The sequence below is a fragment of the Trifolium pratense genome, linkage group LG4 (genome assembly GCF_020283565.1).
Source record: "Trifolium pratense cultivar HEN17-A07 linkage group LG4, ARS_RC_1.1, whole genome shotgun sequence".
NCBI lineage: Eukaryota > Viridiplantae > Streptophyta > Magnoliopsida > Fabales > Fabaceae > Trifolium > Trifolium pratense.
Window position 1 is genome coordinate 53,142,711 of NC_060062.1, and position 27,174 is coordinate 53,169,884.

The 27,174-nt window shown below is 36.7% G+C and overlaps 1 protein-coding gene and 2 pseudogenes across 1 annotated transcript; 2 read left to right on the forward strand and 1 right to left on the reverse strand.

The window, feature by feature from the left end:
• Nucleotides 1-277: 277 nt before the first annotated feature.
• On the forward strand, nucleotides 278-2,836 carry LOC123922894 (annotated as a pseudogene).
• A 2-nt stretch (nucleotides 2,837-2,838) lies between these two features.
• On the forward strand, nucleotides 2,839-4,928 carry LOC123924448. Its single transcript, XM_045977340.1, has 5 exons — nucleotides 2,839-2,989; nucleotides 3,208-3,450; nucleotides 3,526-3,703; nucleotides 3,788-3,913; nucleotides 4,416-4,928. Exons 3-5 carry the CDS (start codon nucleotides 3,671-3,673, stop codon nucleotides 4,926-4,928), a joined length of 672 nt encoding a protein of 223 aa, XP_045833296.1. The 5' UTR covers nucleotides 2,839-2,989; nucleotides 3,208-3,450; nucleotides 3,526-3,670.
• Nucleotides 4,929-5,732: 804 nt separating this feature from the next.
• Nucleotides 5,733-9,280, reverse strand: LOC123922895 (annotated as a pseudogene).
• Nucleotides 9,281-27,174: the final 17,894 nt, after the last annotated feature.

Below are 27,174 nucleotides of genomic sequence, written 5' to 3' on the forward strand. Positions count from 1 at the left end.
AGTTGATACATTTTATTTGTTCTTTTTTATGCTTTTTTTGTGATGATTTTTGTGATGGTATAATGGTTGAGTTCTTATGAATTTGTTATGTTTTAGGGTGAAAACATTTAAGTACCTAGAGATGCTAGATCCACCAACCTTCAGTCTCGGGTTGACAGCTTCGGATGAGGAGAAAGGGAATGCTTCATCATCTGGTGCTGAGGCAAATGTAAAGCATAAAGGAAAGGGAAAAAAAGATGAGAAGAAAGTAAGTGATAAAGTGAGGAAAGATAACGATGCCGATCTAAGATTGAGGCACAAGCTTAGCATACCTAAGGTGTACGACATTATGCAATTGATAGAAGGAAAAAGAAGGAAAGATCAGATAGTTAAGGAACTTACCGAATGTGGCTTTGGAGGAATGAGGTATATATGTAATTGGACAAAGATTCCTACCTTCTTTGTGGATTGAATAGTAAAAAGCTTTGAAAAAGAGCACATGTGGATTAGACTGACAAAGACAAAGGTACTCCCTTTGAGAGATGATGATGTACATCGAGTGTATGATCTACCAATGGCGGGGAAGGAAATTAACTTGGATCTTTGTTCTGATGGAGCTATAAGGAGACTAAGAAGAGAATTAGGATTGGGTGGGGATAGTTCTCCACATGTGAAGGTGAGTGATTTGGAAAGCAAATTGAAGACGATCGAGCATCCAAAAGCATGGGTTAAAGGGGCAATCTGTTATATCATTCACAATATTTTGTGCCCCACTAATCATAGTGGTGTATCACTACAATATGCACAAATATTGGAGGATCCAGCCGGCGTGTCATCGTACAATTGGTGTTCATATGTTCTTCAATATATGAAAGAAGGTTTGCAAAATCCGATTGTTGCAAATCCATTAGCCGACTTCCATTTCCTCATGGTAATATTTCTATACCTTACTAATATTTTTTTTGGATAACAATTAACAACTTGAACATTTTTGGACCACTATAGTTAGTTTTACACTCAATACTGTGATTAGGAAGATGGTTTTGAATTCAACAAGTGTAAATTGATATGATAGTGATAATGGTAGTCCTAGTCTAGTAATGTAAACACAAATAGGAAAAATGGTTTTGAATTCAACAAAACATTACTCAGATATTATACTCATTCATAAACTTTGTTGATTTTGTAACAAACTCATGAGCTTCTAAATAGTATGATTCAGATGCATTTTTACCAAGTTTATTATGAATTCCTTTGTTTAAAATTGCATGACACTGACTATGAAACCATTTAACTGTGATAATGGTTTCAGTGTACAACGCTATGAAACCATTTAACAAGAAAAATGGTTTCATTAAAAAATAGATTTGTTGTTGTGACTGTTGTGATGTTGTTACACATTTTGACGCTGTAAAAGATCTCGACACAGTTGATTTGAAATCAGACGGTTATGGCACGAAAACTTATTCCCTCAGTTCATAGTAATTTTTTTATAAGTTTACTTATTTTTTATTCACTAGATAGAGAAAATCTAGTGATACATACATTCTTGTTTTGCTTATTTCCGACGACTGTTAATGTCTCTATATTTTAAACATTAAACTGGCTATGAAACCAATTTACTGTGATAATGGTTTCAGTGTATAACGCTATGAAACCATTTAACTAGAAAAATGGTTTCATTAAATTAATAGTTAAAAGCTAGGATGTAGGATTCCTAATATCTCTTTAAAATCATCATATAAACAAACATAAAAAGAAAGATATAAGGCTAGTTTTTTAAATTATGTATGCGATTTATTGTGTATTCCCAAATCAGTCTCTTTTTATTGTTGATGTTTTTATCATGCTAATTTATTGAGCAGATTAATTATATGGAAAAGATGGGGAAGAAAAGCCCATTTCTGACCGGGAGATACAAACGACCCTCACTTCGTGATTGGGACGTAAAGACGGCAACCCAAGATATTCAAAAGGTCCACGACGTTATGGGACTCGAGTATGGATTGACAGCCGGTGTAACCACATTGAGCAACACTGATGAAGTGCCACTCGTGCTATGCTTTGATGCAGATACTTGTCCATTGTCTGCGGTGAGTGAAAAATAAAGATAGAAATTATACAATTAAGGAATATTATGTGGAAACCATTAATCTTGCTAAATGGTTTCAATAAGCTATACTCTGAAACCATTATACCAGCAAAATGGTTTCAAATAGTTGATACATTTTATTTGTTCTGTTTTATGCTTTTTTTTGTGATGATTTTTGTGAGGGTATAATGGTTGAGTTCTTATGATTTTGTATAATTATTAGTATTGTGAACCCGGTTATGTTAATAATTATTTGTATACAGGCATCGATGCATCTTAATCACTGTAGGTCCTGTATAATGGTCTACAATAGAGCTGCTGAAATATTGGAAAGAAGGTTAGCTGAGGGTAAAGATGGGGCAGATGAACAAAAAGTTGGAAATGAGCAGGTAAATGTTGATGCAGGGTAAGTAATGACTAGTATTTTGTTTCAGTTTTTTTTTAAATATAAATAGTTTCAGTAAGTTATATACTGAAACCATTAGTCTTGATAAATGGTAGAATATTAAGGAATATTATAAAATTTATATTTTGTAGAATATCCTTAGATAATATTCTAACATCTTATACCATATCTTTAACACTTGTTTCAGGATGGAGAAGGATGAGAAGGAGGAGAAGAAGGCTGAGAAAACTGATGAGGGAAATGATGACAAGAAGGATGAGAAGGATGACAAGAAGGCTGAGAAAACTGATGATGAGAAGAAGGATGTCGGATGTGGAGCTGATGAGGGAAATGTTGGTAAAAAAAAGTCTAAGGTATAAAGCATCAGTTAAAAGAAGAAACAATACTGCAGATGATGAGGAAGCAGATGATGGGCAAGGACCACAACCACCGCTCTCTGTTACACAAGAAACAATACTGCAGTATCCACAATATTTTGATGCATCATCAGAATACTGTAAAGAAGTTGTAGAGTAAGATTTTTTTGAAATGATTTCATTATACTAATAGATTTTTTTGAAACAGATATACACAGGACCAGCTTTTAAACCTTAAAATAGCTCTGAAACCATTTAACTATGATAATGGTTTCGGTGTATAACGCTATGAAACCATTTAACTAGAAAAATGGTTTCATTAATTAAATTCTCCACAATTCTGCAAAATAACAGCTATGGCATTTATTTGGCAGGGCAACTCCGTTAAGGACGGTGTTGGTTGATGAAATCATTGACTTGAGTCAAGCGGACACCGTTAAGCCAACTAGAGTGAAGAGGAAGAATGAAAAGGAGGATCGCACATATCCTGAACGTAGACGAGCTGTGAAGAAATCAAAGTACCTTACAAGCCCATATGATACTGCTGTCTACGAGTCAACTGCAACTAAATTGCAGAAGGATATATGCACCTATGCATGGAGCAGTTCAATTGATGAGTAAGTCAAAATCATTTTAAAATATTGTGATTAGAATAGGTGACTACAAATCCTAACTGCTTAATAATTATATAGGGAGGAAATTCTCTACTACTCCAAATCACATGACTTCTCTCTACAACGGAAAGAGTTATGGACTCTAAACAAAGATGAATGGATCAGTTGCTTTGTTGTAAATAGTTGGGTAAATTACTTGAATTGGAGGCAACGAAAAGGACAAATGACAAGGCTTGTTACACGATATATCAATTATGTACGGATTATATTCCATGAATATTAATAGTTTACTTACTTTTTAGTGTTTTTGGAATTGATTTTACTCATTTCATATAAACAGCAATACATGGAAAGACCGGATGCACTGGAAATAGAGCAACCAGCTGCGTTCAATAACTTCATTGCAAGACTGAAATGGTTCAAGTACATGGATTGGAAGAAAATTGACCCTACAAGTCTGGAATACGTAAGTCCTTCCCCGACTATTAGTTGCTTTAATTATGAAAAAGTCTATTAAATGTCAATTATGTATAATTAACCAAACTAATAGGTTAATTATTGAAGTCATTTAACAACACTAGTGGTTTCGTTGGATATACTAGTGGTTTCATTGGATATGTTATACAATAAAACCATTAATCTTGTTAAATGGTTTCAATAAGTTATACATTGAAACCATTAGTCTTATTAAATGGTTTCAATATCTTACGGTTTAGTCTTATGGTTAATTAAAGGTAATCTTTACCAAGTTCTAATTAATACATTTAAGTAATCAGTTCTGGTTATGTTAAACACTTGCAATTTTGTTCCTTTTTTTTAAGTTACTAAAATATATCATACTAGAAACTTCCAGTTTTGTGATTCTTTCAGTGTTTAAAAGGTTCAGGCAAACTTCCAGTTTGAGTTATCTGCTCAATTTTGTTCCATTTTTTTAAGCATCCTAATATATTTTGTGTGCTTTTAAACAGATCATGACGCCCGTATTGATTGGCAATCCAGGGAGTCATTATGTGTGCTTTGTTGTCAATTTGAAAAGCCACAGATTTCAATTCCTAAACAGCATGTATGGAGATAAGTTGGATTTGGACCCACCAAATATATACAAAAAGATGTTTGATGTATGGTTGAAGGAGGTGAATGCATTTCTTATAGGATTGTATACTCATAAAAAAATGCCATTGCCTTTCCACTTTAGCAAATTTAGTTGGGAATCTCCAAGAATGCCAACTCAAATTGATAAAGACAATTGTGGAGTGTTTTGCATGAAGTTCCTTGAAGAATGGCAAGGTGACCATTACACCCAAATGGAGTCTTTCAAAAATTGGAGCCAACTCGGAAAGCGAGACAAAATTGCAAGGGTGATAGACTTCAGAATTGGGATATTGTCCACAATTTTAACCGACTCCAGCAATTCAATAAGACAAAAAGTGGAAAAGAATGCAACTTCTTACTGTGAAGAACTGACTCAAAAGCTAGGATGATGTCTGAATTTTTGAATTTGAATTTCTGGATTATGTATAACTAATGTAGTTGTTTAAAGGTTGTTGGAGGCTGCAATTTGAATTTCTGGATTATGTATAACTAAGTGCACTTTGTTACAACTCTTGATAGTTGCTTGCTTAACAGAATTTACTATTATTTTTTGCCACTTATAATTAGTATTTTCGCTCTTTTTGATATATTCTGAACCTCTTATATCTTCTCTCTTTTCTGTCATTAAAATATATAACTCTTTCTTTTTAACTATGAAGTTAATGAAACCATTTTTCTAGTTAAATGGTTTCATAGCGTTATACACTGAAACCATTATTACAGTTAAATGGTTTCATAGCATTATACATAATTTTAGTATTTATTTTAGCTACAACCATTATTACAGTTAAATGGTTTCATAGCTAGTTTAATGTTTAAAAGCTAGTCATGCTAGTCATGGGTATATCTGTTTCAAGAAAAACGTATTACTTTAATGAAACCATTTTTCTAGTTAAATGGTTTCATAGCGTTATACATTGAAACCATTATTACAGTTAAATGGTTTCATAGCATTATACATAATTTTAGTATTTATTTTATCTACAACCATTATTACAGTTAAATGGTTTCATAGCTAGTTTAATGTTTAAACACTAGTCATGCTAGTCATGGGTATATCTGTTTCAAGAAAAACATATTACTTTAATGAAACCATTTTGTCTAGTTAAATGGTTTCATAGCGTTATACACTGAAACCATTAACATCATATTCATATTCGGCCAATTAAAAAAATAACACTAGAACATATTATGATACCAATAAAACAAACTTTAACATCTCATTACATCAATTAAAGAGAACTATAAGACTAGTTAATGAAAAGCAACTTAGTACTTTTATCCAATGATATAGTCAACACTATATCATTGTATTATAGCTACTACTCCCACTACTAAAACCACACCAGAAAACATGAAACACATCTCTGTTGAATTACTATCATCACTTTTATCCATTACATCCTCTAAGCCTTTTTTGACTATTAATTAGATGAATTTCTCCAACCCTTTTTGAACCTAATCATAAGAAAAACAAACAGTCAATATTAGCATTGAAAAGAAACAACAATTCATTATTTTCATTCAAGTAAAACTTACTCATTAGGTGATTCATTAGGCAATATGTCATTATGTTTCCTTTTGTTTGGACAATTCCGTGTGTCATGGCCGGTTGCACCACAATTCGGAAAAAGACAATGGCGAATCTTGGTTGCAGCTTCAACTCCTCCTTTTGGCCTTGATCGTTTTGGTCGACCTTTGCTTTTGGTTCTAACTGGATTTCCAACATCACATTCATCATCATCTGAAACAACTTCAACTACTACTTTTGCCTTTGAACCTTTTGGTCGACCTTTGCTTCTAGTTCTAACTGGAATTCCAACATCACATTCATCATTATTTGGAACAACTTCCAAACCAATTTGATCTTCATGACTTTCGGACATTCCTTTTATCTCTCGGATAAGATCCTCCAACCCTTTAGTAGCAATTTGTTTCCGTTCTTTTGTTTTTAAAGATTCATATTCAAGACATTGAATCAGAGAATGAAACGCAGCAGAGGAGACATCATTGTTGTTTACTATGTGACTAGATTTTGGGATCAATGAACTTTCACGTCTCCATCGAAAAGGAAGATACTTTGAAGGTATGTGAAAATAATTTTTCATTAGAAGCACTCGAATAGCATGCCTGCACAATATTCCAGAAAACTCAAATTCCTTACAAGAGCAACGAATTGATTCTTGACCTTCTATCCAAGTTACAAGACGACCTCCATCATCTTTGGTGTGATGCTTCACAATAAAAGAGCCACTGTTTGTTTCAGTTGCAGCGTATTTTGTAGATAACTCAATCTCAATTTGAATCAACCCAAAAGCATAAGGTGTGAGTATAGATGCAACATGTTCCTCCATTGGAAAACTTGTTTTAAGTAGATGATTATGATACTTTTGACGCATTCTTGCTTCCTCTCCAACTCGATTCCTAATCTGGACAGCAACACCAACCTACCAAAAATACAACAATAGTTGAGTAAGATCATAACTTAGTAGGATCATAACTTTAACACCAATTCAGTACTTTTATCCAATGATATAGTCAAATACTGAAACAGAGTACTTGAGTAAGATCATAACTTGCATAAAAAAAAAGTTAAGTTCATACCCTAGTAATAAAATCAGTCAAACTTGTTTTGGCATCCAAGAAGTGTTTTATATATGAATTTATCGATTCCGAACGTCCAGTTGTTGTCATCCCAGCAAAAAAAAAGTCCTTCAAATAAGCTAGAGCCCAACGTTGGCGAAGAGAATACAACAATTTAATATGTATATCGTTACTTAGACCAAATTGTGCAACCATGGATTTCCAATTTTGTTCAAAACCATCTTCACAATCTAAATGGTACACCTTGAAAAACTCAGATTTAAAGTCATTATATCTTGCACCTAATACAAACGAAAACCAACTTGGCAACTTTGCCAAAATGTGCCATATGCAAAAGGCATGTTTTGTGTTCGGAAATTCATTTGCAATGGCTTCTTTAAGCGAGGGATCTTGATCTGTAAGAATTGTTTGTGGATTCTTTCCTTTGACAAAAGCTAGGAACTTCTGAAAATATTGAAATAAGATATTAACAGTCAAAGTTCAGAATTGAATCACAAATCTAATTACTCTTGTACACTGAAACCATTACTTTTGTAAAATGGTTTCAGTAAGTTATACACTGAAACCATTTGTCTTGTTGAATGGTTTCAGTGTACAATTGTGATAAAAGGTTCAGGCAAACTTCCACTAGTTGAAAGAACAGGCTCTAAATCTCGGTCATTCTATGAAACCTACTTAAAAAATTATTAGTTTAATTAAGAAAAGTCAATTTAATGAAACCACATCCCCATGTGGTTTAATGAAAGCCAGAATTGAATAACAAATCTAATTTAAATAGATATTTACCTTTAAAGCCCATGTGAAGGAAGAAATCTTCTCATTTCGTAATAGAACCCAACCAAAAAAAACTGAATTCCCATGATTGTCAACTCCAAGCCATATTCCAAGTGGCATATCATAACGATTTATTCGATAAGTAGTATCAAAGACAACGACATCCCCGAAAGATTCATATGCACGGATTGAATCACCAAATGCCCAAATAATGTGTTCCAACTTCTTATTCTCATCTATTGTGTAATCATATTGGAAGGCATCATCTAACTCTTTCAACCCTTTACACAATTTCAAGACATCTAAAGCATCATTTTGTTTGTCAATACCACTTTGGTTTTGAAGGAAATTCCTAATATCTTTATCCATAAATGGTAGACTACCCACATCTATTCCTTTCTCTAATTCAAGCAATCTCATTGTGACATTGATGGAACAACCAGCTTTATACATCATTAGTATACGGTTTTGGTCAACAACCGGGATGTTACGATAAGCAGGGAGAAATTGAACGGTTGTGGACATTGTTGAAATATATTACCACCCATTTTTCTTCCGATCCAATTGTCTCTTTAGCAACCACCAATCTAGCACTACAACTACACCTTGAAGCTTTCCGTTTCCTTTGACTTTCCAGTTCATTAACTTTGGCTGATTTAGTAACCCCGGATCGATGGCAAACGAACTCTCTTTTGTAAACTGTTTGTGGATTTCCCTCCTCAGTAGTGTTTCTATAAACGTGATGACGTCTAATTGAGAAACCACTTCTTTGTGCAAACGAACAGTAAAAATTATAAGCATCATCATCACTATCAAAAATTTGACCTTGACAAGGAATCCAATCATCAATGTTAATGGCTTGAGGGAAATCAACATTTGTAAGAAGTTCAATTTCATCAATATCAACTTCATCCCGTACTTCAGTCGACATGTCTAATCTTATAGTTTAAATCTGAACATATCAAAGTAATAACATATCAATTCAGAACTCAAAAATCATATGAACTCAAAATCATCACAAAAAAAAACCATAAAACAGATCAAATAAAATGCATCAATTATCTGAAACCATTATACCATCAAAATGGTTTCAGAGTACAACAATCTGAAACCATTCTACCATCACATAATTTCATAAATCAAAATAAACGCACAATTTCATAGTTCATGAAAAAATAAACAGGAGCATAAATCATGCACATATAGCAAACGAAACGCATGTATGATTGTTGCAGAAATCACATAGATGATTGTTCATGAAAAAATAAACAGGAGCATGTATGATTGTTGCAGAAATCACATAGATGGAAACGAAACGCATAAATTTAACTAATCAATATAGCAAACGAAACGCAGTAATGAAGTGTTGAAGATGAATTCACTATAATAGCTCTAGTTCAAAGCCCTCGACCAACACTCGGTACTTGACTTCTCCCCTAGACACTACCCGTGCAATCCTATCTAAGAACCTCTTAGATAATGAGACCCCGTCCCAAATTCCCTCTAACAACATGTACCATGTTGCTGTCAACTTTATAACGATCAAAGATGGAGACACCCTCCTAAGAAACTAATACCTAGCCAATACTTGACTAAGTTCACAATTTGGAGTTTCTTACAAGCTTCCTCCAAGTACAATACTCAACTCATTACCTATAGGTTTCTGAGTGAGGACATAGTGACCATATCACAACCCGAGTGGTTCACTTACACCAACTCTCCTAGAGAGTGGCTCAAAGACACGAAACCTTAAAGACTACATCTTGATGAACACCGGCTTCGGTGCACAAATATGTCTGAGTCTTTATGTATTTATAGCCTTGAATTGTCTTGATGTGCAAGCTAGGTCTTCAGACAAACACAGCTGGAGTATTACGGCCAGCCCTAAATTAATTTCAAAAATATAACTTAGTTTTTGTTTCACGCAACAAAAACAAATTATATTTTTGTTTTAAATAATACAAACAGCCTTCCAGAAACTTGAGGAGCAAGGCTTCAAATAAACAGCTGGAATCATCTTCATTGGCCAGCTCACAAGATTAATTTCAAAAATATATCCAGTTTTTTTTTTCACGCACAAAAACATAAAAATATAATCAGGTTATATTTTTGTTTTAAATAATATTCCTTAAGCCCACTTCCTGAAGCTTGAAGAACAAGGCTCGTTTTGGTTAGACGCACATGCTTGCATATATAATTGAAGCAAATCTTGACTGAGATTTGAAATAAAAATTCTGCACGAAAACAGAGCATCAGGATGCTGTACGATGATGCTACAGCATCTTGTCCAGCATCTGGCTATAACTTATTTTTGCAAAATGTAGCCAACATAAAAACCTCAACAATCTCCCCCTTTGGCAAATTTTGGCTAAAACAATCTTTGACAGATAAGCATTGTGTTCTTTTATCTTCAATATGCAACGCTTGCCTTTGATCTACAGATTAGATACACATGTTGTGCCTTCATAATTAAGCATGTAAAAGTTACCCATATTTCTATGACTGTAACTAACTAAGTCACCCATATTGCTATGACTGTGACCCAAATCACCCATATTTCTATGATTGTGATCCTAAGCATAAAAGTCATCCATATTTCTATGATTATGACTAAGCACGATGAATCATCCATATTTCTATGGTTATAAGATTATGATCATGCCCTATGCTACAAGTTTAAATGCTTTTTGAAGTTCTTGCATGCACATCACCCAGAGTAGAAAGTAAATTTTTCTCCCCCTCAAAACATGCACATCACCATACACACATACAGATGCTATACTAGATGCTATAGCATTCTTCATCACATCATGCACATCAGAAATATTACTCCCCCTTTTTAGCCATAAATTCTGACAAATAAAGTCAGTACCACAGAATAGGAGCAAAATACATAGTACCACAGAGTATCAAAGAAATAAACTCATATCAGAGGCATGCAGCAGCGGAATTAAACACATCTAGCCTCACATAGCTTTATCAAAACTGAGAGAAATAAACTCTCAAAGTGGATTCAAGATAGGAGAAATAAACTCCTTCAGACAGCGTAAACAGTCTTCATCCGAGGAAAAATAAATTCCCACTTCACACGAACATACATACCAGACTGATCACTCAACATCTGGCTGGACATTAATCAAGGAGATAAGCACATACCAAGTATGATCAGATTTACTACTACTCCCCTTGAACACAGACATGCAAATCATCAGAGCAGAAAAATAAATTCTACTCCCCACAGTACATGCATAAAACTTACTCCCCCTTAACACATGCATAGCAGATCAACATATAGTAGAGAAACACCACTACTACAACTACTGCATACAACAGATGCTAGAGCATCTGTCACCACTTTATGCACAGTAATCACAGAGCACATCAAAGAGAGAAATAAACTCTCACCGAAGAACCACACAGTGAGAGATAAACTAACACATCCCGAGAAAAATAAATTCTCATACAGATCAGATCATGATATCTAGATTCATAGCAGAACACATCCACAAACACCAACCACATAAACTAGCACACTACTTAATCATAGCATAAGTTGCAAGATCACCAACACGCTAGCTATATTCTGCTACTCCCCCTCAATAGCATATCAGAGAACAATTACTCCCCTTGAGTACATCAACTCATGCATATCGAAATGAACACAACCATCAGAAAAGGAATACTTACTCCCCTTGAAACATGCATATATATAAGAACACAAGTATACAAGCAACACCTTCTTCTTCCTGATATCCTTCTTCCTTGTCCATAGTGCCAGAAAGTATCTTCCCTGGAGCTCACCCAGATACAGAACAGGATGTCTGCTCTGATACCAATTGAAATTCTGGCAGACTGGTGGAAAAATGCTGCAAAAGATGCTACAGCATCTCGTACCAGTACAGAACACAATAGACAAGTTAAAAATAAATTAAGTGCAGGAAGATAAATAAGACAGATCGTTTGTTAACCCAGTTCGGTGCAACGTCACCTAATCTGGAGGATTACCAATCCAGGAATGAATTCACTATAATAGCTCTAGTTCAAAGCCCTCGACCAACACCCGGTACTTGACTTCTCGCCTAGACACTACCCGTGCAATCCTATCTAAGAACCTCTTAGATAATGAGACCCCGTCCCAAATTCCCTCTAACAACACGTACCATGTTGCTGTCAACTTTATAACGATCAAAGATGGAGACACCCTCCTAAGAAACTAATACCTAGCCAATACTTGACTAAGTTCACAATTTGGAGTTGCTTACAAGCTTCCTCCAAGTACAATACTCAACTCATTACCTATAGGTTTCTGAGTGAAGACATAGTGACCATATCACAACCCGAGTGGTTCACTTACACCAACTCTCCTAGAGAGTGGCTCAAAGACACGAAACCTTAAAGACTACATCTTGATGAACAACGGCTTCGGTGCACAAATAGGTCTGAGTCTTTATGAAGAACAAGGCTCGTTTTGGTTAGACGCACATGCTTGCATATATAATTGAAGCAAATCTTGACTGAGATTTGAAATGAAAATTCTGCACGAAAACAGAGCATCAGGATGCTGTACGATGATGCTACAGCATCTTGTCCAGCATCTGGCTATAACTTGTTTTTGCAAAATGTAGCCAACATAAAAACCTCAACAATTGTTATTTAATTAACCTTTGAGATCATTGCCAAGGTTTTACTTTTAACATGTTAAATTATCAATTTGAAATTTCAATCACCGTTAACTTTGAGAGACAAACGTACATGTTCTGTATTTTTATTAAATTTCTGGAATTTAGTGATTTTAAATTGTAATTTAAAGAACAACGGACGAGTTTGGAAAACAACCTGGTGACTATGAAAGGGGATGATAGGAATATGAATAGAATGGGGCATAACTTTCTTGTGAAATAAAATCAAAGTGCAGAGGGATTTGTTGACGAAGAAGGGATTTGTTGTTGCTGTTAAAAAAGAAATTGTTGAAGATATGGAACAACCGAATAAAGCCACCGAGAAAGATGAAGGGATGCAGTTTCCGAAGAAAAGAAAAAAATGAAGTGCACGTGAATATGATAATGGTGTGTTTTAATCTCATCCATTTATTTAGATCCAAGGGTTGAGTATTCCTCTCATCTCTCATAATAAGATAGTGCTCTCACTTGAAGTGCTATATATATATATAGGCTAAAATGTAGGGATTTGTAGGGATTTGGTCTACAAGCATATATAGGACTTGAAATGCATTTAAGTCTAATATATATTCCTCCGTTTCTAATTATAAAATTGTGCATTGATGTACGTGCAGTAGTCAATGTACAATTTTGATTACTTAAAAAAAAATTATAACTAATAATTAATTTATAACTATTACTAACATTTCCCAAACTATTAGATTTGATCTAATTGTAAGCATTTGGACAGTATATATAAAATCCTAATTTTGATCTTAATGGCACCTTTGTAAATAAAAAAATATTCTTTAATGGACCATTGTGAAACCTAAAATGTCTTTAAGGGACCAATAGACTAATTAAACCTTAATTTTATAATGATATAATGACATGTTCATTGATATGTTTATTGTATATTTTTTTTGACAAAGATATGTTATTGTATTTAAGATATATATATTTATGTATATAATAATCATTATGTATTATAATGCTTGTTTTTACGATTAATTGGCTAACGAAAGAGAAGAATAGATCTGAGCTGCTTATTTTATTTCCAACTACCCATGTACTGTGCTCCATCAAGTTATTTTGTTGTTGTCCCTTTTATATGAGGAATTCTTGCGTTTCTTGCTGTGAACTTTCGCAATAATTAGCACGCTATTAAGATATATGGTAATTGTGAAAAAGGCCCAATTAGATAATTAAACAACGATGAGGGCATGAAATATCAATTCACTGGACTTCAAAATATTAAAATTTTGGAGAAATATTGAAATATAAATAAGATGCCATTTATTCTGAGTTGTTCATAATGAAACATAAATTAGAAATATAATTTTATAATTATATTTTGGGGCATCTAAGGTGGATTTAATGCCCTATATCAAAAGGATCTGGAGGGTCCATTTTCTCCTCCTCCTCCTCCCATAGGATTCTGAAAAGCATGTGGTGGAGACATTTGAGCCTGTTGAGTTTGGGCAGGAGCACCCAGGATTTCAAGCCTATCAGCTGGTTCAGCAAAATTTTTGTTCAGCTCCTTCAAAGCCTTCTTCAACAATTCAAGTTGATCCTTGTTCATCCCGTCAACGGGTGAAGCCCACCAAGATGGATCCTCAATCATCTTGCAAATATGACTTAGATCATCACCACGCTTTTTTTCGCGGTCTAGTGCATCATTGGCCTGAGTCAACTGAGCATTGAGGTCGCGCACGTTGGTGCTACGAAAACCCTCAATGAATTGCCTAATGTGAAGGTGTGAAAACACAAGAAGCGGGGGGTTGAATTGTGTTTTAGTCGAGTTTAAAACTTTTTCAAGTTCTTAACTTAACTTCAACAGCAGCGGATAAATAACACAATAAAACAAGTTAAGAGATAGAGAGAGAGATCACACAAGCACTTTATACTGGTTCCTCTCACAAAACGAGAGTAGTCCAGTCCCCTTGCACTTCCAAGGGATTTCACTATAATCACACAAGATTACAACTGCTCAAGCACACAAGCAAGAGACTTCACCACAATGCTCAAGCACACAAGCAAGAGACTTCTCAAGTACAACGTAATGAAAAATAGAATGAATACAACAGCTCTTAATCAGAACCTAGAAGAACAAATACTAAATATTTGAACTAAAAGTGCAACAACACAGTTCAGAGGTTCAGAGCTTGTGTTGGGTTTTTGTATATTGGCTACATTTTGCAAAAACATATTTTAGCCAAGTGTTGAGACAAGTGTGCTGACCCCAAGTGTTGTGACAAATGTTGTGACACTTTGGAACAACACCTGACTCTGTTCTGCGCGCGCCAGCTGGATGTTTTATTTTCTACTCAATCTTTTGAAGATCTGTTTGAAGAATTGTTTCAAGGTTTCTTACAGAGGAAGGCGCACGTGTTTAATGTGTTTCATGAGGCAGCCAAACCCTAGTTTTATTTTCCAAAGGGATTATATTTTTGGAAAATATATTTTTGCGGTTTCAAAAATATAACTATTGTTTTCAAAAATATATCACTGCTGCCGCAATTCTAGAAGCCCTAATTTTGTCTTGAAGCCCAAGTCGTTCTACTACTATAAATACGAAGGCAAGCATATGGTTTCAAGTATCTAAAATCGTGTTCTTACAAAGCGTGTGTTTTAGGGATTTTAGAGTGTTAATTGTGAGCCTATCTTGTATCTCATTGATGCAAGCTTAGGACCTGAGTGTTATTGAGTTGTAAGTGTGAACTTCTCCTAAGCTTTGAAGTACGGAGATTGTTCTATTGTGTTGTGTGGTTTACTCGCAAGCTTTTAAGCAAGAGTGAATCCTAGTTTTTAGGAGTGTGTCTCCAATCGTTGTAATCGTCTGAATTGAATAGCAGCGCTGTCTGTGTTGCTAAGGTGGGAATTGGGACGGGGTCTCATATCTAGGAGTTCCTAGGTAGAAGGGTCATTGGGTAGTGATTAAGTGAGAAGTTGTAAATGGGTGAGTTTAGCTTCGAAGTAATACTGCTGATAGTGGACTTCATTCCTGGATTGGTATCCCCCAGAGTAGGCTTTAGGCTGAACTGGGTTAACAACTCTCGTGTGTTATTTACTTTACTGTTTGTATTGTTTTATGTTATTTACTCTGTTTATAGACAAGTGTTGGCGCACTAGTAACAACATCTGTCTACAACAGACAAGTGTTGCTACACCTTAAGCAACACCTGTCCACTGTGTGCCAGGAATTTCAATTGGCATCAGAGCAGGCACCCTGTTCTGAATTTTAGGGTGAGCTCCAGGGAAACTTTTTTTCTGGCAAGGATGGACAAAGAAGGAGGTTTTGTTACCAGACCACCTCTTCTGGTTGGTGCTTCAAACTATGACTATTGGAAGTCCCGCATGATGGCCTTTCTAAAACAAATTGATAGCAAGACTTGGAAGGCAGTTCTGAGAGGGTGGACTCCACCTGTGAAGATGGACAAAGATGGCAAACCAACTCTTGAGTTGAAATCTGCTGAAGAATGGTCCAAAGAAGAGGATGAGCTTGCTCTCGCAAACTCAAAAGCATTATATGCACTATATAATGGTGTTGACAAACACATATTCAGACTCATCAAAAAGTGTGTTTGTGCTAAGGAAGCTTGGACAATTCTTGAGACTGTTCATGAAGGTACCTCTAAAGTGAAGTTGTCTAAGCTACAACTCCTAACAACTAAGTTTGAGAATCTTAGAATGAATGATGATGAAACCATTCAGGATTTTCACATGACCATACTTGACTTTGACAATCAATTTGATGCCTTGGGTGAAAAGATACCTGAAGAAAAGCTGGTAAGAAAAATGCTCAGGTCTCTACCTAAGAAGTTTGACATGAAAGTCACAGCTATAGAAGAAGCAAAGGATATCACAGATATGAAGCTAGATGAACTGGTTGGTTCACTACAAACCTATGAGGTAGCTGCAAATGAAAAGATGGATAAGAAAAACAAAAGTATTGCCTTTGTTTCAAATGCTGAGGAAGAAGATCAACTGAGTGACACAGAGTCTGAACAAAGCATCTCTGATGCAATGGTTCTTTTGGGAAAACAATTTAATAAAGTACTGAAGAGAATGGACAAACGCCCTAAGACAGGTGCAGCTGACATTGGGCGCAACACTTACAGGAACTTCAGAAAACCTGTAACAGATGAAAAATCAGCTCCAAATAAAGGTGTTCAATGCCATGAATGTGAGGGGTTTGGTCACATTAGAAGTGAATGTGGTACCTTTCTAAAGAAACAAAAGAAGGGGTTAACTGTAACTTGGTCAGATGAAGAGTCTGAAGGAGAAACTGATACTGCAAAGGCTATACATGTATTGACAAGTGTTTGCACATCTGACACTGAATCATGTGAAGAAGAACTGACCTTTGATGAACTGGCTGAATCATATAAAAAGCTGTGTCTGAAGAGTGCAGAAGTCTGCAGAGTCTCTGAAGAACAAAAAGAAACAATCACTAAGCTGCAAACTGAGAAAGCTGCTAATATGTCAAGAATCTCTGAATTTAGTACTAAATGGGAAGATAGTTTAAAGATCATTGAGGAACAGAAGGCAACTATCATCAACTTAGAAGCTGACAAGATCAAACAACTGACTGAAATAGCCCATCTAAATGAAGAGGTAACTGAATTAAACTCTCATCTTGAGAATTTAAAGAAGCATGTTCTTAGGCTATTCAAAGGAAGTGATCTAGATGAAATCCTGGAAACTCTGGCTGTTCCTAGCAAATCCAAAACTGGTATTGGGTATGAATACAAAAATGTTAATAGGATTATGGATTACAAAGAGGGGAAATATATGCCTGAGATAAGTAAACAACCACCTCCAAAAATGCATGACAGGATGTCGCCACACCTGTCTCCCAGACAGCAGAGACAAGTGTTGCCACATGTGGCACCACATCAGCAAAGATGGCAGAGACCTAGGTTTATACCTAGACCAAGAAGCAGGTACCATTCATGGAGATGTCATCACTGTGGAAGAAAGGGGCACATAAGGCCTTACTGCTACAAACTATATGGATATCCAAGTGAAATTCCACAAGAATCTGATCAATCCATCACTAAAACAAAGATGGAATGGAAGCAAAAAGATGATACAACAAATACCAAGGAGTATACAGCTGAAAGCAGTGGGAAAAGTTTGATTGCTCATACATCTCTCAGAGCATCATCAAAAGAAGATTGGTACTTTGATAGTGGTTGTTCCAGACATATGACTGGTGTTGAAAAGTATTTGAAAGAGGTAAAATCCTATGCCACAAGCTTTGTGACATTTGGAGATGGAGCAAAGGGGGAAATCAAAGGTATTGGAAGACTGATTGACCATGGTCTACCAAAACTTGAAAATGTTCTCCTTGTAAAAGGACTAACTGCCAATCTAATTAGTATAAGCCAACTATGTGATCAAGGCATGAGAGTCAACTTTACAAAAAATGAATGTCTAGTCAGCAATAATGAAGGAAACATCCTTATGAAGGGTGTTAGATCAAAAGATAATTGCTACTTGTGGACCCCCCTTGAAGAAGGTAATGTATCTACATGTCTCTTAACTAAAAATGAAGAGGTTAAGCTGTGGCATCAAAAATTAGGACACCTTAACCTGAAGAGCATGAAGAGAGTCATATCAGAAGAAGCTGTCAGAGGACTACCAATCTTACAGATACAGGAAGGCAATATCTGTGGTGAATGTCAGATTGGGAAGCAAACCAAAGTGTCGCACCAAAAGTTGCAACACTTGTCCACCTCTAGAGTTCTTGAGTTACTACATATGGATCTGATGGGTCCCATACAAGTTGAGAGTCTTGGAGGTAAGAAATATGTTCTTGTTATTGTTGATGACTTCTCTAGGTATACTTGGGTGAATTTCATTAGGGAAAAATCTGAGACTTTTGAAGAATTCAAAAATCTTTGTGTACAACTTCAAAAAGAGAAAGACTGTGGTATTGTAAGAATCAGAAGTGACCATGGTAAGGAATTTGAAAACTCTAAATTTGCTGATTTTTGTGCTGCTGAAGGAATAATTCATGAATTTTCTTCACCAATTACACCTCAACAAAATGGTGTGGTTGAAAGAAAGAATAGAACCTTACAGGAATCTGCTAGAGTAATGTTGCATGCCAAAAATGTTCCTTACAAGTTCTGGGCTGAAGCCATGAATACAGCATGTTACATTCACAATAGAGTAACATTAAGGAAAGGTACTGCTACAACATTGTATGAACTATGGAAGAATAGGAAGCCTACTGTGAAGTACTTCCATGTGTTTGGGTCAAAATGTTATATTTTGGCAAATAGAGAACCTAGGAGAAAATTGGATCCCAAAAGTGATGAGGGGATATTTTTAGGTTACTCAACCAACAGCAGAGCATACAGGGTTTTTAACTCCAGAACAAGAACCATGATGGAATCAATTAATGTTGTTGTTGATGACAGTGATACAACAAGTGCAGATCCAGCTGAAGAGACAGATGTCATAACACCTGTCCCAACACCTGATGATGATCAAACTGAACCTGAACCTGATCAACATTCTGAGTCTACTACAGAGGTTCCTAGACCAAACAAGGGACCATCTACTAGAACACAGAAGAATCATCCTCTGGAACTTGTCATTGGAAATCCAAATCAAGGAATTGCAACAAGAAGATCAAAAGAAGCAATTTCCAATTCATGCTTCATATCAAAGATTGAACCAAAGAATGTTAAAGAAGCTTTGACTGATGAATACTGGATCAATGCTATGCAGGAGGAACTAACTCAGTTCAAAAGAAGTGAGGTATGGGATCTAGTACCTAGACCAGATGGTATAAATGTTATTGATACAAAGTGGGTGTACAAGAACAAAACTGATGAAAATGGTGATATTACTAGAAATAAAGCCAGACTTGTAGCACAAGGATACACCCAGATAGAAGGAGTAGATTTTGATGAGACTTTTGCTCCAGTTGCTCGCTTGGAGTCCATAAGATTACTCTTGGCTGTGACATGCATTTTGAAATTCAAGCTATATCAAATGGATGTAAAAAGTGCATTCCTAAATGGCTATCTAAATGAAGAGGTATATGTTGAGCAACCAAAAGGGTTTGTAGATCCAAGCTTTCCTAACCATGTTTACAAACTAAAGAAAGCACTCTATGGATTGAAACAACCCCCTAGAGCATGGTATGAAAGACTGACTGAATTCCTTGTCAGCCATGGATACAAGAAGGGTGGTAATGATAAAACCCTGTTTGTAAGAGAAGAGAAAGGGAAGCTAATGATAGCTCAGATATATGTGGATGATATTGTATTTGGTGGAATGTCGCGACAAATGGTGGAACACTTTGTGCATCAAATGCAATCTGAATTTGAAATGAGTCTTGTAGGTGAGCTAACTTATTTTTTAGGTCTTCAGGTCAAACAAATGGAAGACACCATATTTATCTCTCAAGAAAAATATGCAAGAAACATTGTGAAGAAATTTGGTATGGAAGGTGGCAGTCACAAAAGGACACCTGCACCTACACACTTGAAGCTTACCAAAGATGAGAAAGGGGTTGATGTGGATCAAAGTCTCTATAGAAGTATGATTGGGAGCTTACTATATCTCACAGCTAGCAGGCCTGATATCATGTTTGCAGTTGGAGTTTGTGCTAGATACCAATCTGAACCCAAGATGAGTCATCTGACTCAAGTAAAGAGGATCTTCAAATATGTCAATGGCACATGTGGCTATGGAATTCTATACTCTCATGGTAATGATTCTACCTTAATTGGATATTGTGATGCAGATTGGGCTGGAAGTGCTGATGATAGAAAGAGCACCTCTGGTGCATGTTTCTTCTTGGGAAACAATCTAGTATCTTGGTTTAGTAAGAAGCAAAATAGCGTGTCTCTATCAACAGCTGAGGCAGAATATATAGCAGCTGGGAGTAGCTGCTCTCAATTGTTATGGATGAGACAAATGTTGAAAGAGTATAGTGTGGAGCAAGATGTCATGACACTTTACTGTGACAATCTTAGTGCTATAAACATTTCTAAAAAACCTATTCAACATAGTAGGACTAAGCACATTGATATACGTCATCATTTTATAAGAGAGCTTGTAGAAGAAAAAATTGTTACACTTGAGCACATTGCATCTGAAGAACAGTTAGCAGACATTTTCACTAAGGCGTTAGATGCAAGTCAATTTGAAAATTTAAGAGGCAAACTTGGAATTTGCCTTTTTGAAGACAAATAGCAGTTACAGCATGTAATGCGTGTAACTACCTCTCTTCACTTAAAGTTACACGCTAATCAAGGAAGTTTTCATTCAACTTCCCACAACCTCCATCAACCACAATCATTACTTTTCATCTATTCTCTCTCTCACGCTCAAAACCGATCCAACTTCTCCATCAACACTTCTCAAATTTCTGCTCCTTTCAGATACTCTTACTCAACAATCATGTCTGATTCTGTCAAATCTTCACCAAGCAAGACAAATGCTGCTCCATCGACACAAAAAGAAGTAATCAACGCTATTCCTCTTAACTCTATTCCTTTCACAAGTCCAAAGATGCGAAGAAAGTCAGTTGCGAAGAAGGAACGGTCATCACGAGCGAATCCTTCATCTCCCTCCTCTTCAATTAAGAAAACGAAGAAGAAGAGCAAGAAATCGCGAATTGAATCAAGAAGGCCTTATACAATGTCTGAACTGCATGTTGATCCACTTCCATCGAGTGGTGCTGCTACTCCTGTCGTAAAAGGTGCAGAGGTTAATGTTGACACATCTGGTAAGAACTCACTTAATCAAAACTATGATGCTCCAAATTCTGTTGAAAACCTAGGTTTAGAGAAACCTACTGTGTCTGAAAATTTGGGGAAAAATGTTCCTAACTCCCCTGTTGCTGATGATGATAATATTGGTGCTTCTACTGAGACCAATAATCCTGTTGCTAATGAGTCCATTAAGAAAACTGCTCCTGAGACTCATGTTGCGCCGAATGTTGCAACACATGGCGCTGAGCCAAATGTGGTGCCAGATGTTACCACATCTTTGGCACAAGAGAACCTTGTGGACTATTCTGAGTCTGATGAGAGTCCCCCACCTAAGGATACTGATAAAGAAGCTGGTTCTGATAAAGTTGTGAATGAAACTCCTGAGGTAATAATTGTTAATGAAAATGAAACTACAGCTAGTGATAAGGCTATTCCTGCACATTCTGAAGCTAGTGTAGCTAGGAGGACTAGAAGTAGGGCTGGTAAAACTGTAGAGGCTACTAACACACCTGCCCAAACACCCAAACCCTCTAAGGCTGGAAAGGCTACTGGTAAAAAGCCTGTGTATGGACCTCCAAAACCTGTCAGTAAAGTGGTCCCTAGGTCAGAGACCAAGAAAAGAAAAGCTCCTCCAACTAGTGATTCTGATTTTGAACCAGAGACAGATGTTGCTGCATCTGGCAGCACATCTAGGAAAAGTGTAGGAAGGAAGAAGGTTCCTCAATCTGTTCCATCTGCGCCATTAGACAATGTTTCATTCCATTTGGAAAATGGATCTGCAAGGTGGAAGTTTGTGTATCATAGAAGGTTAGCTCTGGAAAGAAATTTGAAAGCTGATATTCTTGAATGTCCTAGTGTTGTAGAAGCTCTTGAGTATGCAGGATTAATGAAAACTGTAGTTGGTTTGGACAAGTGCTATGACAGGCTTGTCAAGGAATTTTTGATTAATGTGGCTGCTGACTGTAATGATCCAGCAAGTCCTGAATACAGGCAAGTATTTGTTCGTGGAAAGTGTGGTCAATTCTCCCCTATTGTGATAAACCAATATCTCCAAAGAAGTTCTGATGAAGTGGCTCCTCTGAAAGCCACAGATAATGAAATCTGCAAGGTCCTCACTGGTGGAAAAATTAAAGTGTGGCCAAGCAAGGCAAAGTTGTCTGCAACTTCCCTCTCTCCATTTTATGCTGTTTTAAATAGGATTGCTGCCCATAATTGGGTGCCTACAACTCACTCAGGAGATGTGGCAAGAGGATTGGGTAGGTTCATCTATGCTGTGTGTAACACCCAAACCCCTTAACGCATATTTATTAAATATAAATAAATAAAACACTTAAGAAAATTTAGGCGTCACGCGTTAATAAAACAAAACCTCGGCATAATTAAATCATGCTAGCACAGCGGAATTAAAAGCGAAATTTATCATAGTGCAAATCATACAAAGATCACAATTGTTCACACAATATCCCTAGGCTCTAGGCCATATCAACAAAGGATATTATGTTTACAACGAAAGAGTAAAGTATTAGCAAGGTCAATATGCCATCACGGGCTTAATACAATTCAAACGAATAACCCGACCCGGTAAAACCTAATCAGAGCAATTCTATACAACCCATCAAAAGAGATATACAAATATATCTAAAGGAGTAGTCTAGGCTAAACTCCTCACCAAAAAGCGCTACACTAAGCACGAGCACGAACAGCCTCTAACTCTGATCGGGATCCTCAACCTGAGAATCTGAACCCCCAACGGTCCAGCTCATAACACAAAGCATGAGAGTTAGATCACAAAATCAAAATATAAGTGCAAGTAAAAGAGTACTTAAACACTTCTTCAATAATCATGCATATATCATACATTCATACATGTTCATCAACAAGCTTCCATTCAATTATAAGTATATAAATACATAAAATTGAATATCCAACATCAATCATCATTTATCACAATTAGCCAAGTATGTGTCACATATCACTTATCACATAAATGTACACATAACCTAATGCATTCTAATGCGTCAACTTCATGCAATGTCACCCTAGACATATCTAATGCATGTGGTACCGTTTCGTCTTTATTAGAGTATCTCACCTCTAATATTCGTCTTTATCGGATAAATATAATCCGATATCCGTCTTTATTGGAATATCCAATATACAACAACAAAATTCATGAATGCATGTATATGTTTTTCATGAATTCACCAACAATTATTTAGCATAAAGCTCGTCATTTACTATGTGGAACACTATCCAACATACGTCATTATTAAGATTAACAAAACCTCAATATTCGTCATTTACAACTTCATACATGATTAACAATCGATATAAGCATCAACAAGCATTAACAAGCATCAACAATCATGCAAGAGTATCATTAAACCAAGTTACAATTGCATACAAGCACTGTAAAACATCTACAAAATTGCAGAATCAGTACTGTTCGCTAAGCGAACCCGTAGCGAACAGGTAGCGAACTATTCGCTAAGCGAATCTCCGTTCGCTGTAGCGAACTAGGTCAGGGTATTACAGGTGCATGGCGAACCGGCAGCGAGCTCGTAGCGAACCATTCGCCACTTGTTCGCTGAGCGAAGGCCTGGCGAAGGCTTCCTGTCAGGACAGTTCAAACCTTGCGATTTTCATCTCAAATCACCCAAAAATCCCATTTTTATGTTATAAATCCCAAATGAGTTCATATACAAGTGTAACAAACATGTTTAAGCATAAAAGGACGGTTAGTTTTCCCGATCTACATCGTTATCATCGAGAAAGTAAGGATTAACACCATTTCATCAAAACTCTCAAGAACATAAAGTTCTTGAGTTTAATCCATTAGAAAACTCGTTTTCAACCATTATTTCCGTTCATTAATCATGTTACAAGTATGTTAAACACCACAAGAACCTTAGGAACGAATTTCATCAAGAAAATCCATTCCTATCTAAAACGAAAATGGGGTGGAGGAAGTTCGGGTGAGGAGAAATCGACATTCTCCCCTTCCTCGGATCACCCACGATTAAGCAAACTACTCTCATACCTGGATTCGAAGAAAACTCGATGAATGATCTTGAATCTCCTCACTTTCCTTTGCCCTAGCTCCACTTGAGCTCTCTTCTCTCTCCAACCTCAAGAACAAGAACATAATGAAATGTTCCCTCTTGGACTTGGCCATATGGCCGCCCCACTCAAGCTTACTCGGCCCATTGGGCCTCAAGCCCATTGGCTTGGCCCAATAACACGTTAACTCTCACTACTCGCCTAATAACTAAAGTACTCGATAATTAACTCTAGTTATTAACTTAATTAAAATGCCACGTCAAATAAAACATTTTAACGCATAAAAACACATAAAATGAAAATTGGGTCGTTACAACTCTACCCTCCTTAAAGAATTTTCGCCCTCGAAAATTACCTGGAAATAATTCTGGATACGAACTCATCATCTTGCTCTCCAATTCCCAAGTCGAATTCTCACCAGCGGGTCCTCCCCATACTACCTTCACCGAGGCGATATCCTTATTTCTCAACCTCTTCACTTCTCTACCTTCGATTCTCAAAGGCACAGTCTCGATCGTTAAGTCATCCCTCACTTGAACATCATCTGACTCAATCACATGTGACGGGTCTCTAACATACTTCCTCAATTGTGACACGTGAAACACATCATGCAAATTCGCCAATGATGGCGGCAAAGCAATCCTATACGCCACTTTCCCCACTCTTTTCAAAATCTGATAAGGACCAATAAACTTCGACGTCAACTTCCTCGACTTCAACGCACGTCCTATTCCGGTAGTCGATGTAACTCTTAAGAAAACATGATCATCTTCTTGAAATTCAATGTCTTTCCTTCTCTTGTCATGATAACTCTTTTGACGACTCTGAGACACTTTCACCTTCTCTCGAATCATTCTAATCTTTTCCGTAGTCTCTTGCACAATCTCCGGACCAAGAATCACACTCTCTCCGGATTCAAACCAACAAAGCGGTGTTCTACACCTCCTTCCATACAAAGCCTCAAAAGGTGCCATTCCAATACTCGAATGAAAACTATTGTTGTACGTGAACTCGATCAACGGCAAACATGAATCCCAACTTACTCCTTGCTCCAAAACACAAGCTCTCAACAAATCTTCCAAAGATTGTATCATCCTTTCCGATTGGCCATCCGTTTGAGGATGATAAGCCGAACTCAACCTCAACTTAGTCCCTAAAGCCTCTTGTAAACTTTCCCAAAATCTCGAAGTAAACCTCGGATCTCGATCCGAAACAATACTCGACGGAATACCATGTAACTTCACAATTTGCTCCACATAGATCTCGGCCAACTTAGGCACCAAGGTACCTTTCTTAATAGCAATAAAATGCGCACACTTCGTCAAACGGTCTACTACCACCCAAATCACTTCATAACCTTTAGTAGTCTTGGGTAAACCTCCCACAAAATCCATCGCAATACTATCCCACTTCCATTCCGGTATAAACAAAGGTTGCAACAAACCAGACGGTTTCTGATGTTCTATCTTCGACTTCTGACAAACTAGGCAAGCATAAACAAACTCAGAAATTTGCCTCTTCATTCCTGGCCACCAAAATAACTTCTTCAAATCTTGATACATCTTGGTTACTCCAGGGTGAATGCTCATTCCACTCCTATGACCTTCTTCCAAAATCATCTTCTTTATCTCGGGCACATCGGGCACGCACACTCTTCCATGAAATCTCACGACTCCATTCTCGTCAACTTTGAAATTAGTTTCTTTTCCTTCCTCAACTACTATTGCCAACTTCTCCATTAACTTCTTATCCGTCTTTTGACATTCTTTGATATTCTCTAGAAAAGGATTCGTCAACTTCAACATTCCCAACTTCACACTCTTAGGAGTCACTTCACACACTAGACTCAAGTCTCGAAATTCTTCAATCAACTCTAACTCTTTCACCATTAGTGATGACATGTGCAATGATTTCCTACTCAACGCATCGGCCACCACATTAGCTTTTCCGGGGTGATAACTCAAATCAAAGTCATAATCCTTCAAAAATTCGAGCCATCTCCTTTGTCTCATATTCAACTCCTTCTGATCGAATAGATACTTCAAACTCTTGTGATCACTAAAGACTTCAAACTTCGATCCATACAAGTAATGCCTCCATACTTTCAATGAAAACACAACTGCGGCTAACTCAAGATCGTGTGTCGGATAATTCCTCTCATGAACCTTCAGTTGTCTCGACGCATACGCTACCACTTGACCTTTTTGCATAAGCACACCTCCTAGTCCCATCTTCGAAGCATCACAATACACGACGAAAGATTCCTTAGCATCCGGCAAAATCAACACAGGCGCGGTAGTCAACCTCTTCTTAAGCTCTTGAAAACTTTCCTCGCACTTCCCATTCCAAACAAACGCTTGATCCTTCCGAGTCAATTGCGTCAAAGGCAAAGCCAACTTCGAAAATCCCTCAATGAACCTCCTATAATAACCAGCCAATCCAAGAAAACTTCTTATCTCAGAAACAGACTCCGGCGTTCCCCATTGCAATACGGCATCAACTTTCGTTGGGTCAACCGCTATTCCTCCACTTGAAATCACATGACCAAGAAAACTTACTTCTTTCAACCAAAATTCACACTTCGACAATTTGGCATACAACTTCTTCTCCCTCAAAACTTGTAAAACAATCCGCAAATGCTCCTTATGTTCCTCTTCGGACTTTGAGTAAACTAAAATATCATCGATGAATACAACAACAAACTTGTCCAAGAATGAATGAAAAATCCTATTCATGTACTCCATAAAAACACCAGGTGCATTGGTCACACCAAAAGGCATCACCGAATATTCATAATG

Excerpts from the sequence above, each read along its gene's own strand:
- LOC123924448 (XM_045977340.1), top strand. The coding sequence starts at position 3,671 with ATGACAAGGCTTGTTACACGATATATCAATTAT. Across the intron at positions 3,704-3,787 it reads TTACACGATATATCAATTAT|CAATACATGGAAAGACCGGA; the intron begins GTACGGATTATA and ends TCATATAAACAG. Across the intron at positions 3,914-4,415 it reads ACCCTACAAGTCTGGAATAC|ATCATGACGCCCGTATTGAT; the intron begins GTAAGTCCTTCC and ends GCTTTTAAACAG.